Source organism: Lethenteron reissneri, chromosome 7 (genome assembly GCF_015708825.2).
Source record: "Lethenteron reissneri isolate LAM-NWPU_2019-01 chromosome 7, ASM1570882v1, whole genome shotgun sequence".
In the NCBI taxonomy this organism is placed as follows: domain Eukaryota; kingdom Metazoa; phylum Chordata; class Hyperoartia; order Petromyzontiformes; family Petromyzontidae; genus Lethenteron; species Lethenteron reissneri.
This window is the reverse complement of record NC_083785.1, coordinates 7884036-7901188: the sequence shown is the minus strand read 5'-3', so window position 1 is coordinate 7901188 and position 17153 is coordinate 7884036. Positions and strand designations below refer to the sequence as shown.

The 17153-nt window shown below is 48.2% G+C and overlaps 1 protein-coding gene across 1 annotated transcript in view; it reads right to left on the bottom strand.

The window, feature by feature from the left end:
- Positions 1-17153, bottom strand: part of LOC133357242 (sodium channel protein type 4 subunit alpha-like) — a 104573-nt gene that overhangs the window by 63240 nt on the left and 24180 nt on the right. The window contains exon 2 of the mRNA XM_061575077.1: positions 318-1380. Within this exon, the coding sequence (XP_061431061.1) occupies positions 318-617 (300 nt within the window). The 5' untranslated portion in view covers positions 618-1380. The remainder of the gene's footprint in view (positions 1-317; positions 1381-17153) is intronic.

The following is a 17153-nucleotide window of genomic DNA, read 5'->3' as shown; positions in this document are numbered from 1 at the left end:
GGAATCTACAGGAGATAATACAACTTTTAAAGCCATTCACCGTGTTTAGTGTGCACGGCGTCCAACGTGTTTGGAATCGACAAGAGCAAAGTTGGACTTACGAACAAATCGACTTACGAACAGACCTCTGGAACAGAACTCGTTCTTGAGTAGAGGAATCCCTGGACAGGCAATGTTATGGCATGAACACAACGGGTGCACCTCTGGCGGTATATTGATTCAAATGTTTAAGCCAGCCGGAATAATCCATTGACCACCTTGAGGCGCCAGCGTTGGCGCCGGCGTGTATGGGGTGGGGGTGGGGGTAGTTGGTTTACCTTCTGCGAGCTGTAGAACGGGTCCAGGTCCACGAGGGGGGTGCCGACCATTTCCGGCGGGATGTCGCCGTAGATCATGGGCAGGCCCTTGCCGGCCTCCAGGTCGCTCTTGGGCTTCGGCTTCTTGTCGTCGTCCTCCTCTTCGGTGCCCCCGTCGCTGCCGACCTTCGCGGCTCGCTGCTTCTCCTCGGCGATCCTCCTCTCGATCTCCTCCAGCACCTCCGGAGTGAACTTCTTGAAGCTGTGCGGTCCAGGTGGTGCCGCGCCACCGAAAGGGCTCTTTGCAGCTTGTGGGGCCATATCTGCATTCTGCAGTGATGAACCCCCCGCCCCCTCCACTCACGCACCTAGCCTGGCACGGTGTCCCTCCAATGCTCGGCGGGTGAAGATTGTCGATTGTTTTTTCGTCGTCGGCGGTTGCGGTGTCGTGCGCTCGTCTGTTGAAGTTCTTCCGCGACCGCGCTAATCGGAGGTGCGACTGCTGCCGCTTGTGCTGTAGGCGCGACTAGGTGTGCTGCGAGTGGGCCATGTGTGTGTCAGAAGCGTGTATTGCGTGTGCCGTGGGTGTAATGAATGTGGAGTTAATATGGGCAGCGTGGAAGAGTAGGCCAAGTGCCCTGTCGAGACGATGCTCTGCGGAGCTCCCTCGAGAGTGGAGGCCCCTGCCGCCAGCAGTGCCGTGAGCAAGCAATTGCAGGAGCAGCGACTTTAGCTTTTATCGTGAATGTACAGTACATGTAAATGTGTGCAATGCAATATTGTAACATATATGTGTGTGCGTGTATATATATATATCTCGTGTATATATAATTAATGACTTATATGATAAATTTATGAACGTCGAGAAATGTGCGTGCGCATGCAATGCGATGTATATGCGCAGGCGTTACGTTCGCAACGGCGTTTGCAACATCACCCGCGCGCGTAATGTCCAGCCCGAGGTTAATCAGCGACTTGCCCGCCCAGCGCTTGGCACAGATGTCGTAGGTCGCGGCCCCGAGAGGGATGATCGTTGTTGACTTGGTCACCCACGGCGAGCGGCGCGGGAGGACGCTTCTCGCCCCTGCGTGAACAATCGGCAGCACGAGAAGGAGCGGCGGCGCAGTAGTTAGCGCACTGAGCTGTTGATGCACAGGGGTGTGGTGCGGGCTGGCGAGCGCCACGTCACGGCCGCCTTTGTCTCCCCAGTGCCGATATTTATTTTTATTTCTCCCCCCCCCCCCCACCACACCAGTTGGGTATAGGGCACTCAATTTGGAAGGTTGTTGAGTCGACCTCGGCGAGCCCAAGGGACCGGTTCGGGTATCACTCGCCGCTGATGTGAGCCGTGTCTGGGAATCGAACCGATTGCAGGTGTGGGCAGGGACCGCAGCTTAACCAGTGCATTGCGTAACTATCAGCAACGGGGGAGACAAAGGTGGTCTTAGGGCAAGTTGCTGTTCGCGAGCACCTATTAAGGCCGGCACGACACGCGAGGCGGTGATGTGAACAGCACCGTCTTTGTCTCCCCAGTGCTGATTTTATTTGTATATTTACACACCACACTGAAGATACCCATTTAAGGCTGAGTCTACCTAGCGGAAGCCCAGCACAAATTCAGGCACCAGATGCGCTAGCAGACAGTGTCTTAGAATTGAAGCGCTCTTATTTTGTTGACCGGTACATTGCACACATACGCTTCGCTGGCAATCGCTGTTTAACAGCCTCTGAACATCAACTCGGAGGGGAGGGGAGGTGAGACAAAGGCGGCCGGGAGTCGTAATGCCGACAGAACCACTCCCTCGTGTGCCGTTGGAGCCCTAATTGACACACACACACACACATACAGAGACGCACACACACAGCAATTTATCTAATCTATCCTCGTGAGTGGCCCGCATTGGAAGTGGTTAATAATTGAGCGAGCGAGAGCTATGTTTGGACACTTAATGCGTGGTGTCTGTCTGCCCCCTGCTCCATTAGAGAACCAGGTGAGTCGAGCAAATGCCGAATATTTATGCCCCCGTTCGTCACATTAAGCAGCAATGTACGTCTTTATAGATGCGGTGGTGGTAAGGGGGAGATGGGAGGGGGGATTAAGAGCCTGATTAGATATTTTTTGTAATAGTTTTGGGTACAAAAAACAAGCCGTATATCTTTCCCTAAAGAAATCGCCCAAATCGATCCGCCTTTTTGGCCATTTCGGATGAAATCTGAATCTGAACCGAAGAGCCCCCCCCCCTTTCCCCACCCCTTAATAACGGGGGAGTGGGTTCTCTGAAACTAGTTTTGGTTGGTGGTGGAAATTACACATTCCTATGGCAGTGCCCATTCACTCCATGAACGCAACCAGCCGTTGATTTTTTTTTTATCTTCGTAAGTTGCACCGAAACGTCACATATTATTTTTTGGTGAGGGTCATTGCCCAAAACGTCACCTATTATATACTTTCCCTTGAAGGCGCCACAGCGTTATTGACAGATGTGTTGAGAATGTTGTTATCTGTGCTTGTGCACCACTGCGTATAACGGAAGTGCCACAGCATCACAAAGTAGTGCTCATTTTACTGATGCTTGTGATGATGATGATGGATCATGATCCTGATGATAGCATTGGTTAATCAACCCTAGCCAGGATGTGAACTCATATTTTTACACATGTAAGCCCAACTGCTCGATTCGCAATGTTCGGTATAAAAGAATGATTCAGATGCTGAATCAAATACTGGCTTTTTCGTCCTCTGCACACACAATATAGAACACAATCAACGTTTTTTTGGGTTAGATCGCGTTATTTATAAATGTGTCGTAACCCTCCACCGCCCGACACGGCCAATCAGCAAAAAAGTGTCACGTTGACAAAAGACAAATAGTTCACTACTTTAGCCCACCGGTGTGTTGAAGCGTGAAACCACAACATTGTAAATGTGTCGGGTGGTGGAGGGTTACGACACATTTATAAATAACGCGATATAACCCAAAAACGTTGATTATGAATAATATTGGTCGCGAAAGCCTACGTGCTAAACAATAAAGAACAGGCGTCTTCATATCGTATGGCTGATGTCAGGGGCGGTTTCTTCATTAGGGCGATTGGGCGACGCACCACCAATGTCATTGAACCACAGAGTCACGCTTGCCGTCACTGCAGCCTCTGGATATAGTCCAATCAGCGTCATGTCACGTTCTGTGGAGTACCGCCTCTTTTTGGGCGATTTCACTCCGGCTGAGAATCGCCCCGAGTGGTCCCATAGACTTACATTCAAAGATGTTTTTTTTCGACCGTGGGGCGCTCCAATGCATTCTCTATGGCTTCCGGGAGGGCATGCACTAACGTGCTTACGTCATCATACGTGCTAACGTCATCATACGTAAGCACGTTTCATCCAACAATATAATTTGTGGCCACCGAATGGAATCTTTAATAAAATAAACTTGAGTGGTTTGTTTTAATAGTGAGTATAGAAACAAACAAGATGTATTGTAAGAGTCACTTTATTTTTCATTAATATTAAAGAAGTGAAGTTGCCTTTACATGCTTAAGCTGTTAATTTATCCATTGCATGGGTGGACCTTATCATTATCAATCATCCAGACATTTGCCCCCCCTGAGAGATTTTGCAGGAGCCGCCACTGGCTGATGTAGATGCAGAGCAGACAACTACAATTTCAAATTCGGGTGGTGACGCCCAGATAACTGCGTCAAGGAGCAGTAGCCAAGGGTATCATCATTGCTGTGATGTCTCTCTTTCGTATTTGAGGATCGGGGCATTGCGTCGCTAGACGTTGTACGGTCTGTTCTGGATGACCACGGTCGCACACTGCTAGAGAGTTTTCCATATCCCGCATCTGCCACAGTTTTGTGCAGTCGATGCGGCTAAGGGTGGACCGTGAGCTTCGTGGAAGATCAAAACCCAGGAATATTCTGCGTTGAGGGCTTTCACGCTGTATATAGAACAGTGTTTTAATATTTATATACCGTATATATTGAACGACAGATACAATGTTTTATACGATATTGAGGAAGTGCTCGATGCGGTAACAGCATCTGGTAGCCGAGCAGCATTTACGTAACAAGACTGACGTTGCTGGAGAGACAACTTTGAAAGTCAACATCGTTGAAGCAAAAGCTTCTGGGTTAATGTTCGCTCATAAAATCAACAGGCTGGTGGACTAAAACGAGATCGCATTGCTACGCGTGGAGATCAACGGAAGCAACGCTTGTTTATCTTTAGGTATAAAATAGATTTTGCGCGTAATTCAACTTGACTGGGAGGTTGGGCACCTCAAGCCAGATGGTGGTGGTGGTGGTGATGTATGCACGTGTATGTTGAACTTCTTTCGCACAACACGTAGCCAACCGTGATAATCGGAGGTGCGGGAGAAGGACAAAGAAACTAAACACAAAAATAGCAGTTCTCAAGAAATGATGATGATGATCAGACTGTTTGAGAATCGGCGATGCACTGCTGGTTCAATTCCACCCAAAGCCAAACTTTTCATATTGCAATTGGCAAAACATGATAATAAGCTTTTCCCCCTTTTTTCTGGCAACAAAGCAGGTTTTAAGATGTTAAAACACCAAACTGAAACCTTTAACAAAGAATCATGTCTGCATTAACCACAATGACTGTGGTCAGAATGCAAACAAAAAAACAAACTCTGGTAATATATGCATTGTCCTTGAATCTGATTGGTCCACACCAGAGACAGCTTTCTTTTGAGCCTCGTCTCAAACGGTGTGAGACCAGAAGACGCCAAAAGGCGTACAGCCCAGAGACAACGCACTATCAGAACAATGAGAGCTCGGGGTGAGCATCTACATCATGGGACCTCCTTTGCCAGTACCAAAATATTATAATAGGTTTTTCCCCTTTTTTCTGGCAACACAACAGCTGTGTTAAGATGTTAAAACACCAAACTGAAACCTTTAACAAGGAATCAAAACATCCCAATGTTTACTATTTTAACTATTTTTTATTTTATTTTATCAGCTAAGGCCCACTGAGCCAAATAACTCATTTAACAGAAGCGACCTGGCCATCACAAATGACAGCTCAGCGAAGTGGCTTAGCACGTGGGACATTTACAAGCAAGCCAAATACTCTAAACGCGTGATGTTGATTCTAAATGTGAAGGGGAAAACCGGAGGACCCGGAGAAAAATCCACGCGACCGCGTGTGGGAGAGACACGTAAACTCCAGACACACAGGGTCAGGATCGAATCCACGAGCTGCTACACACCAGCAAGACGCACCGCGAATTTCAGACGAGTGGGACGGCAGGAGCCACGCGATGAGGAGCCGGCGCCACAAACAATTGCCCGAGATCTGCGGTCCTCTATATACGCTAAGATGTTATTAGCCAATTAACGCGTGTGTATTACCCGTATTCGTCGGATTATCAGACGCACCCCAAATGTCTACTTGGTATCAATAAAGTTATACAAATTTGGTCTCACATAAGGCGTACCTCCAACATTTGTTTTAAACTACAGGGACAAAACGCCCGTCTAGTAATCTAGACAATACAATATTAATGATTGTTATTTAGTTATTTCGCTCAGGGAGTGTGTACAGTGGTAAAGAATCATAACGGAGCGGCAGCAAAAGGTATGGAACGCGTCCGCAGGCTCCTGAGAGGTGGTGGCGGCTTGGAAAGGCGTTCATCCAGCAGTGGATTGCCCATTGCCGGTGATAATGACGATGACGGTGATGCCCTCACTCTCTGCCTGTTCAACTCCATTAAGACTCCAAAGACAAACATCCCCCGGAAGGCCTCAACAGACTGTAGGGGCAGGTGCTGCTATAGAGGCCGGTACGGCACACGAGGGGGTGGGTGGCCAACACCACTCCTACCGCGTGGAAAATTTGATGGAAAAATGTTTATACCCTTTCCCATAGCAATGCGACGTGTCAACAAAAGCCGGTTAGTAAACTCGACACCCCGACCGTCTCGGCTATCTTGGCTCGCGACGGGCTCCACTTACAGACGGGCGTACGCGATATTCCTTGATGAAATATCTAGATAATGTGTTAAAAATAAAATTAAAAATAAAAAGACCAGCCAAATATACCCTCCCCAAAAGTAATATGGTGAACTTCCATTGGCTCCCGTGAACCAGGCTGGCAAACCGCGCCTTGGCGTCGGCGCGTGTTTATGGGAGGCGCGGGAATTTAAATGGGGTTCCCATTAATACTTCAGCTAATATACACGCATGCATTATTGAGCGCGCATGCCATAACCCATCGGAGTTAACGTGCCCTGATTGAGATGCGGAGAGAAGAGAAAATAGTACGTCGAGATCGCTTGAAATATTCATCAGCGGAAGTTTGCACACACAAAAAATATAATTGCGTGCACGCGCGCGCAAAATTATTGGTCATGCGCACTTAACGCACGGCGAGGCCGACGTCGATACGAGGAGGAGGTCGTTCAGAGCCGTTGTCTTCGGGGGGGGCCTCCAGCCCTTGCCGCATCGCATCCTTCCTTCTGCGATATTTACGAGGCCGTCGAAAATCTGACAACGGGGGGAGGGCCTCGAAGCGTCGTTCTTACACCGTTTGGCCTCAGTGCCGTGCCATTGCGGCGCGGGTTGGCGTGCCCGCCCTTCAAAGGTCTGCTCTTTCATTCTCAACAACACCACCAACGTTCATCAACAACAACAAACAAACAACCAACAAACAACAACAAACAAGATACAACCACCGTCGTCCGGCTTTAGATCGTCACCGCCAAAAAAAAAGTTTGCTACTTTTTATTTATTTTACCAGCTACGGTACCCACTGAACTATATGGCTCTTTTTTTCAGAAGCGACCTGGTCACACACAAATTATAGCTCAACGATGTGGCTCATCGTGTGCATATCTATGGCAGCGGCCAAATGCTCTACACGCATATTTCTAAATGGGAGAAAAACCGGAGAAAAAATTCCACGCGACCACAGGGAAAGCACGCAAACTCCAAAGATACAACAGGTGTCAGGGTCGGGATCGAACCCACAACCTCCTGTGTAGCAGGCGAGGTAGTTATCATCTCCTAGCCACCGTGGTGATAATGATGAGAGAGACACCACAAACTCCAAATATACAGCAGCAGGCGTCAGGATCGTGGTTGAACCCACTACCTCCTGTGTAGCAGGCGAGGGAGTTAACATATCCTAGACACCGTGGTGATGATGATGAGAGAAACACCGCAAACTCCAAAGATACAACAGACGTCAGGGTCGGGATCGAACCCACAACCTCCTGTGTAGCAGGCGAGGTAGTTAACATCTCCTAGCCACCGCTCAAAGTGGGTGCCACATCACAACCGCCTCCTTCTAATGACATCCGCAACACTCTCCTACCCCACATTATATCCACAACTTCCAAGTTGCTTTCACAAACCTCCTCCACCCTGCATGCTCGTCCCACTCATCACAACCACCTCCTCCTGATGACTGTATACGTATCTACAACGATGTTGTGGCTTTCTCGCCATTTTAGAACAATAATAAACACCATTCAGTCACAATCATATATGATTCACACGCATAATAAAACTTCGTATTTTTAAATTTTAAGGAAAATGTCGGATCTTGTCGCATTTTCAGATAATTTGGATGACGTTATTTCTTTACGTGCCTTCAGGGTCACAAAAGTAATAACTTTACCTCACGCAACGTGATACAATTTTGGCGGGAAAACAACAAAATGGCGGGATATTAGCGGCATCGCTTCCCCCCCCTTTCTCGGAACAATCTGGAACAAGTCCGAAGCTCGGTGCCAAAAGCCAGATCTTCGTGGAAATTTTTCAGATTAGTCCGCAAACAGCAAGAACACCCCTCACATACACCAGCCAGTCACGTCACATAAAAACACTTAGACAATAATATAACGAAGCAATCCCCAGGTTAGCATTTATATAACCGGCCTGGTCTGTGTGCCCTAAGCTGCTGCTAAAACTTGGCAGGAACCCTCCTGGAATTAAAAGAGTCTCGATTATTCATTTCTGGGAAGATAGGGGCCGTCCATAAATGACGTCACGCGATTTTGGACGATTTTTTGACACCCCCCCCCCCTCGTCACACGGCGTCACAAAAAGTCAGAACCCCCCCTGAAATTTGACGTCACAAAGCTCTGCCCCCCCCCCCCCCCACAAAAAATAAAACATGCTTCAAATCGCTTTAAACTATTGTCATTGTAGTGCGTATTTAATGTGGCGCTGTACTCTGATGTTGTAGGAGTGTTGTTATAACAATTAGTGTTATTATAACAATTCTATATTATTTAAAGTTGCGCATTTTTACGTGACGTCACATTTCTAAACCCTCCCTCGTCACACATCGTCACAATTGTCTGACCCCCCCCCCCCCCCCCAGGTGCGTGACGCCATTTATGGACGGCCCCATAAATAAATACGTGGCATTGTTATTACATATAAAATGCCTGAGAACAGCTGAATATCTGGGACTATATACGCTCCAACGCCTGTGCACCTCGCCTTCAGCGACTGGCACTGACCGGCGTGGTGAAGTATGGTCAAATAGCCCCCGCAAACTGCCCAGCAGGGGGAAGAGGCCCTCATCCAGCAGTGGATCGAGAAACGGCCGTTGCTGTGCGCGCACGCGTTGAGTGGCGGTCAGCTTGCCGAGAATGCTGAACTTCTTTTGCGCCGTACGTAGCCAAATCAGGCTGATCGATGGCAAACTTGGTATGAATGGGGGGGGGGTGTGTGCTTTTAGGGGTGCTGTATCACACGCGCCCGACCACCTTTGTCTCCTGGGTGTTAGTGTTCTCGACCGCACAGAGACTTGGCTGGAGTACTAATTTGTGCTGAGTGTACCTAAGGGAGGGCCAGATGTGGCGAATTTCCCAGCCCCCGCCTCTTCTCACCCTTGGGGCCCTGGTGCGTCACTGTTAGAGACCCACAGACTCAGATAGAGACCCACAGACTCACATACAGACCCACAGACTCACATAGAGACCCACAGACTCACATACAGACCCACAGACTCACATAGAGACCTACAGACTCACATACAGACCCACTGACTCACTTAGAGACCCACATACTCACATAGAGACCCACAGACTCACATAGAGACCCACAGACTGACATAGAGACCCAGACTCACGTAGAGACCCACAGACTCGCACAGAGACCCACAGACTCACATAGAGACCCACAGACTCACATAGAAACCCAGACTCACATAGAGACCCACAGACTCACACAGAGACCCAGAATCACACAGAGCCCCACAGACTCACACAGAGACCCACAGACTCACCCAGAAACCCACAGACTCACATAAAGACCCACAGACTCACATAGAGACCCACAAACTCACAAAGAGACCCACAGACTCACATAGAGACCCACAAACTCGCACAGAGATCCACAGACTCGCATAGAGACCCACAGACTCACATAGAGACCCACAAACTCGCATAGAGACCTACATAATCGCATAGAGACCCACAGATTCACATAGAGACCCACAGACTCACACAGAGACCCGCAGATTCACATAGAGACCCACAGACTCACACAGAGACCCAGACTCACATAGAGACCCATAGACTCACATAGAGACCCACAGACTCACATAGAGACACACAGACTCACATAGTGACCCAAAGACTCACATAGAGACTCACAGACTCACACAGAGACCCGCAGACTCACATAGAGACCCACAGACTCACATAGAGACCCATAAACTCAGATAGAGACCCACAGGCTCACACAGAGACCCACAGACTCGCATAGAGACCCACAGACTCACATAGAGACCCACAGACTCACATAGAGACCCATAGACTCACATAGAGACCCACAGACTCACATAGAGACCCGCAGACTCACATAGAGACCCACAGCCTCACACAGAAATCCACAGACTCACATAAACACCCACAGTCTCACATAGAGACCCACAGACTCACATAGAGACACATAGACTCACAGAGAGACCCACAGACTCACAGAGACCCACAGACTCGCATAGAGGCCCACAAACTCACACAGAGACCCACAGACTCGCATAGAGACCCACAGACATCCAAAGATGCCTGCAGACTAATATAGAGACCTAAAGACTCACACAGAGACCCACAGACTCGCATAGAGACCTACAGACTCAGAAAGACCACCTCGGACTCGGACATTCGTATAGAGACTGAGAGCCAAATACCCACACGAGACTCGCACAAAGACCCCGAAACTCGAATCGCGAACTTTGAACTCGCATAGCGACCTATGGACTCACAGATTCACATAAGAGATCCACAGACACGCGTGCTGTCCATAGAGACCCTTGGACTCACAAGGAGGCCAGACCGTGCCATACTGGTGTCATTTCTGGAAGACTTTGCTGTTTTTTTAAATTATTTTTCTGCTGCGTGTAGTCACCATGACCACTGTTTCATTGCTTTTATGGCTTTATTTTGGTGATTTTCGATACGTTTTTTGGTTTGGCCATGTTTGTTTGTTGTAGTACAGAGTTAGACTGATGGCCTTAATCTAAGTTGTCTTGTGGTTGTTGTTGTTAGACTTGCATCCCACTGGGATTTTTGCACATTTTTGTGTACGGTGCTTTTTCTGCAATATTTTACTGTCTTTTCTTGGATTTTCTGTTTGCACATATTCACTTTAAGATGTGTTTTGTTCATGTTTTTGTTTTTTGTTTGTTGCGGTTGCACCCGATTGAAGAGCCGAATGGCTCACAGGGCTATACCTAATAAATGAACTTGAACTTGAAGATGTTTCTTGCTCATGTTTTTGTTTTGTTGCGGTTGCACCCGAGTCAAGAGCCGCATGGCTCACAGGGTCATACCTAATACATGAAACTGAAAACTGAAACTGAGGTCACAGTGCCAGTGGCACAGAGTGGCTGGCATCGGTCCTGGTGGAGCAAGAAAATCCTCCCCAGTGGAATGTTCCCTCCCGGGAACCCTGGGGGCCCCTCTGGGGCGTGGTGCACCTCATCCACCACGCGTGCCAGGGGTAAGAAGTTCGTGGCGAAAAAATTAACCCGTAAAAACAAAGTTTTTCACTATAAAACCTTTATATGCGTGGCATCGGTTTTATTTCAGCCCACATTGGTGTTTGAAACGGGCGGCTAGAGTCCTCTCGTCCTCTGGCTTGAGATGACTGCCACCTATGGGTCAGATGATTGCCTGCCACCATTAAGCAATTGGTAATTAAATAGAAAAAAAAATTCCTAAAAAGTGTAAAATTTTGGAGAAAAAAAAATTTCACGAACATTAATTGTCTCGCACAACGAGTCTGTGTACAAAATGTCAGCTCGATTGGATCACGGGAAGTGGGTTAAAAAACGACCGAAAGATTTGCACGGTCGTAAGCAAGCACGCAAGCAAGCAAGCAAGCACGCAAGCAAGCAAGCAAGCGAACTTAATATAAAGGATTTAAAAACGAGCGAAAGATTTGCACGGTCCTAAGCAAGCAAGCAAACTTAATATAAAGGATTTAAAAATATATTCGCCTGTGGAGGACGCGGGGATCGATCCTGCGACCTTTGGCATGGGAAGCGAGGGCGCTACCAACTGCGCTACTCCACCACGGCCTGTGGAGGGGTTGCGCTCTGGGCTCTTACACTGTGACGTTCAGCCAAAGCCATGAATGCGTTCTATTTGAATATATGTAAAATAAAAAAAATTTGCCTAAAAAGTGTAAAATTTTGGGATTTTTTTTTTCACGAACAATAATTGTCTGGCACAACGAGTCTGTGTGGAAAATGTCAGCTCGATTGAATCACGGGAAGTGGGTTAAAAAACGAGCGAAAGATTTGCACGGTCCTAAGCAAGCAAGCACGCAAGCAAGCACGCACGCACGCAAGCAAGCAAGCAAGCGAACTTAATATAAAGGATTTAAAAATAGTGGAGGAGGAGGATGGGACGTTGGTGCCGGGCCCAACGCGAGCCAGAGTCAGCCACGGGGGGTGACCGTGAGACGCGATTCAAGCGGCGGTCGCCACCTCGGCTCGCTCGGGTGCCTGCTGGGCCGGTGGCTTGGTAGGTGAGTGGGTTTGTTGATGGGTGACTTGTATGTGAATACAGTAGATGGGTGAGTGACTTGGTAGGTGACTGGCTTTGTTGATGGGTGACTTGTATGTGAATACAGTAGATGGGTGAGTGACTTGGTAGGTGACTGGCTTTGTTGATGGGTGACTTGCATGTAAATGGATGGATGGGTGAGTGACTTGGTAGGTGACTGGGTTTGTTGGTGGGTGACTTGTATGTGAATACAGCAGATGGGTGAGTGACTTGGTAGGTGACTGGGTTTGTTGATGGGTGACTTGTATGTGAATACAGTAGATGGGTGAGTGACTAGATAGGTGAGTGGGTTTGTTGATGGGTGACTTGTATGTGAATACAGTAGATGGGTGAGTGACTAGATAGGTGAGTGGGATTGGTGGTGGGTGACTTGTATGTAAATGGATGGGTGGGTCATTTGGTAGGTGAGTGGGATTGGTGGTGGGTGACTTGTAAGTGGGTGGGTGACTTGGTGAGTGGGTGGGTGGGTGACTCAGTAGGTGCTTAGAACGGGGTGACGGGTGGCTGGGTGACTTAGTGGGTATTTTGGAAGGTGATTTGTTTGATAGGTGAGCGGGTGATTGGGGGGGGGGGTGACTTGGTAGGTGAGTGGGTGGATAAATAAAAAGTGTGGGTGGATTGGTAAGATACTGGGTGAGTAGGTGGTTAAGTGACTAGGCTATTCGGTGAATATCTGGGTGGGTGACTGATCCAGTAACGAGCTGGGTGTGTGGGTTTATTGGTGGGTTCCTGGGTGACTGGGTAATTGGGTGTCGACTGCATCATGGAGACACGGGTGTGTGTCCCCATTCGGAGAACTGTAATGTTCATCTCCACCACCGCACCCACATGCATCCAAACTTCAGCAGACGACAAAGATCCCCCGTGTAGCCTTTGACATACTGTTGGGGCAAGTGCTGTTCGCGAGCAGCGCCTACGAAGGCCAGAATGGCAGACACACGCAAGGGGGTTGATGGACGGCACCACGCCCGGCCGCCTTTGTCTCCCCAGCACTGATGTCTATACATTGCACCGGGCTGAGTCGACCTCGAGGAGGCCCAGGACGGGTTCAGATAATCGCCACTGATGTTAGCCGTGAGCGGGAATCGAACCCGGGTCGCCGGGTTTATAGCGCAGCGTGCTAACTACTACACTATCGCTCCCCACATATAGACACACACACATAGAGACACACAGACACACACACAGACAGACACACACATAGAGACACACAGACAAACACACACATAGAGACACACAGACACACACATAGAGACACACACACAGACACACACACAAACAGACACACAGAGACACACACAGAGCGATCTCGTCTCCTCGCTTGCGTGTTTATGGAAATCTGCCCGCGTCTTCCCGGTCACACGGTCGGCATTACACAGATACGTTTCGGTATCGAATGCGCACCTGGGCTTAGGCCAGGCAGAAAATGTTGGGGGGGCTCTGAAGTGGGGGGGGGGGGGGCTATTGGCCCCATCGCCCCCCCCCCCAACTCCTTTAGACCCCAAATCTGGTATGTTATTGATAGCAGAGAAAATATATTGAACGGTTTTTTTTGTTCATGAATGCGAGGCGCTATTTAAAACGATTGAAGTTTTGCCCACCCCACCACCCCACCACCCACCCACCCCACCCACCACCACCCACCACTCCTTGGGAAGTTTCTACATCCGCCTTTGTATCTCTCGGAGCGCGCTCTGGCGAGGAACGGGAGCTCTGCCATGAGTCTCTTTTGGCTCCTCGTCGCTAAACCCCCCCCCCCCCCCGCAACATTCTGGATTCGTGATTCGGGTTGACTCCACTTCCTGTGTAACAATACGAACCGGGGGCCTTGTGAGACACAGTACGCGTTTGCGGTGTGCATCATCCCACATCTAAATCCATTGGCGTCAAAGCTACATGATCAGTGACGTGGTAGCTACATGATCAGTGGTGTAGTAACTACATGATCAGTGGTGTAGTAGCTACATTATCAGTGGCGTAGTAACTACATTATCAGCGGCGTAGTAGCTACATGATCAGTGGCGTAGTAGCTACATGATCAGTGGTGTAGTAGCTACATTATCAGTGGCGTAGTAACTACATTATCAGCGGCGTAGTAGCTACATGATCAGTGGCGTAGTAGCTACATGATCAGTGGTGTAGTAACTACATTATCAGTGGCGTAGTAACTACATTATCAGTGACGTAGTAACTACATTATCAGTGGCGTAGTAGCTACATGATCAGTGGCATAGTAGCTACATGATCAGTGGCGTAGTGATTACATTATAATGTAGTTACTACGCCACTGATATAATGTAGTCAGTGGCGTAGTATCTACATGATCAGTGGCGTAGTGACTACATTACACTATGTAGCACGATTTTTGTCCCTGGGTAGTGTTATTTTTTAATTGCTATGCCAAAAAAAATATAGAAAATGGCTTTTATTGCCGACAAACTTTGCTTTGTGGCCAGGACTTTACGTGAAGGAATGACACAAATGCACACCACGCTTTCTCATTGAAAATAGCTACATTTAAAAATATCACTGTCCCGGTCATAAAAGCAAAGTTTGTGGGGAATAATAGGCATTTTCTGTACTTTTGAGGCATAAGCAATTAGGAAAAAACAATAACCAGGGACAAAAAAAATGTGTTACACAGTGTTATCAGTGGCGTAGTAACTACATTATCAGTGGTGTAGTAACTACATTATCAGTGGCATAGTAACTACATTATCAGTGACGTAGTAACTACATTATCAGTGGTGTAGTAACTACATTATCAGTAGTGTAGTAGCTACATTATCAGTGGTGTAGCAACTACATTATCAGTGGCGTAGTAGCTACATTATCAGTGGCATAGTAGCTACATTATCAGTGGCGTAGTAACTACATTATCAGTGGTGTAGTGACTACATTATCAGTGGTGTAGTAACTACATTATCAGTGGTGTAGTAACTACATTATCAGTGGCGTAGTAGCTACATTATCAGTGGCGTAGTAGCTACATTATCAGTGGCGTAGTGACTACATTATCAGTGGTGTAGTAACTACATTATCAGTGGCGTAGTAGCTACATTATCAGTGGCGTAGTGACTACATTATCAGTGGTGTAGTAACTACATTATCAGTGGCGTAGTAGCTACATTATCAGTGGTGTAGTGACTACATTATCAGTGGCGTAGTAACTACATTATCAGTGGCGTAGTAGCTACATTATCAGTGGCGTAGTGACTACATTATCAGTGGTGTAGTAACTACATTATCAGTGGCGTAGTGACTACATTATCAGTGGTGTAGTAGCTACATTATCAGTGGCGTAGTAGCTACATTATCAGTGGCGTAGTAGCTACATTATCAGTGGTGTAGTAGCTACATTATCAGTGGCGTAGTAGCTACATTATCAGTGGTGTAGTAACTACATTATCAGTGGTGTAGTGACTACATTATCAGTGGTGTAGTAACTACATTATCAGTGGTGTAGTGACTACATTATCAGTGGTGTAGTGACTACATTATCAGTGGTGTAGTAACTACATTATCAGTGGCGTAGTGACTACATTATCAGTGGTGTAGTAGCTACATTATCAGTGGCGTAGTAGCTACATTATCAGTGGCGTAGTAGCTACATTATCAGTGGCGTAGTAGCTACATTATCAGTGGCGTAGTGGCTACATTATCAGTGGTGTAGTGTCTACATTATTAGTGGCGTAGTAACTACATTATCAGCTCAGGGTGATGGGCAATCGATCAGGGTGCCCCCCCCCCAAATATTAGATTTTTCTCGCCACAGTCGCACCTAGGGCTATGCTCAATATCGGCTCCTCTTGCCTGATCACATCCTTACACAATCATCTTGTCCATTTACACCAGTTGCTGAAAGCATTTCTGATGGTTGGTTATCAAGGAGGTAGCTTTGGTCACCTGGAGTGTGTGTTTGGAGGGGGGGGGGTTGAGGGGACACGCTCGTCATGCTCCTCCAAGTGAGGAGCGCATCTCAGCAGCGCTGGGCAGGGCCATCTCGCGATCGGCTACGCACCGAAGCTAAACAATTTGATTTCACCAGGTGAGGCCCACCGAGCTGCATCACGAGGTTGCGTCTCTTCGCACGCAAAGTGCTCGCCCACAAATGAACTGCAAGTGCCTCGCTGCTGATCTTGTCAAAGAGCGCAAATCACCATCACTCGAACTCCGGTGGTCATCCTCGCTACGGAGTTTTGGCCGCCGGCCATCGAACAAAAGGCGGCGGTCACCGCGTCGCGCGCTTGCGGATGTGCTTCTGCGGCCGTCTGGAACGCTCTGCCTGCGGATATTAGTAAACCACTGCAGCTAAATCACCCGGGTTGAAATTCACTTCTTTAAAACCGCTTTTGTGCGTTTAGTTTGTCTTCCTTCCCCTCCGATTAGCACGGCTGGCTACGCACGGCGCAAAATAAATGCCACATACATACGAAGCAACTCAGAACAGGGCTTGGAAATAAATCGTTCCATTTATGGCTTCTGCTGATCGTATCGCTCCATCTCCGCGGTGGACGTCTCCTCTGGGACACTCTGGGCACGGCGGTGACACCACTGGAGTGATACGCCAGCTCACCCTGAGAGTCACGTGAAAGTCGCCACGATCGACGTCGCCATCTGCCCTCAGGGGCATCCCCGCAGTATCAATCGGCGTGCACTTTCTAACACCCGTGGGCGCTTTCGCGACCAATATTAAGATTCTTAAAATAAAAAGTTGAATCAGATCTCCGCATGGAGTTGAATGTGCGTCCTACAACCCCCTCCGCCACCCGAAGGAGCTGTCACGTGATGAACA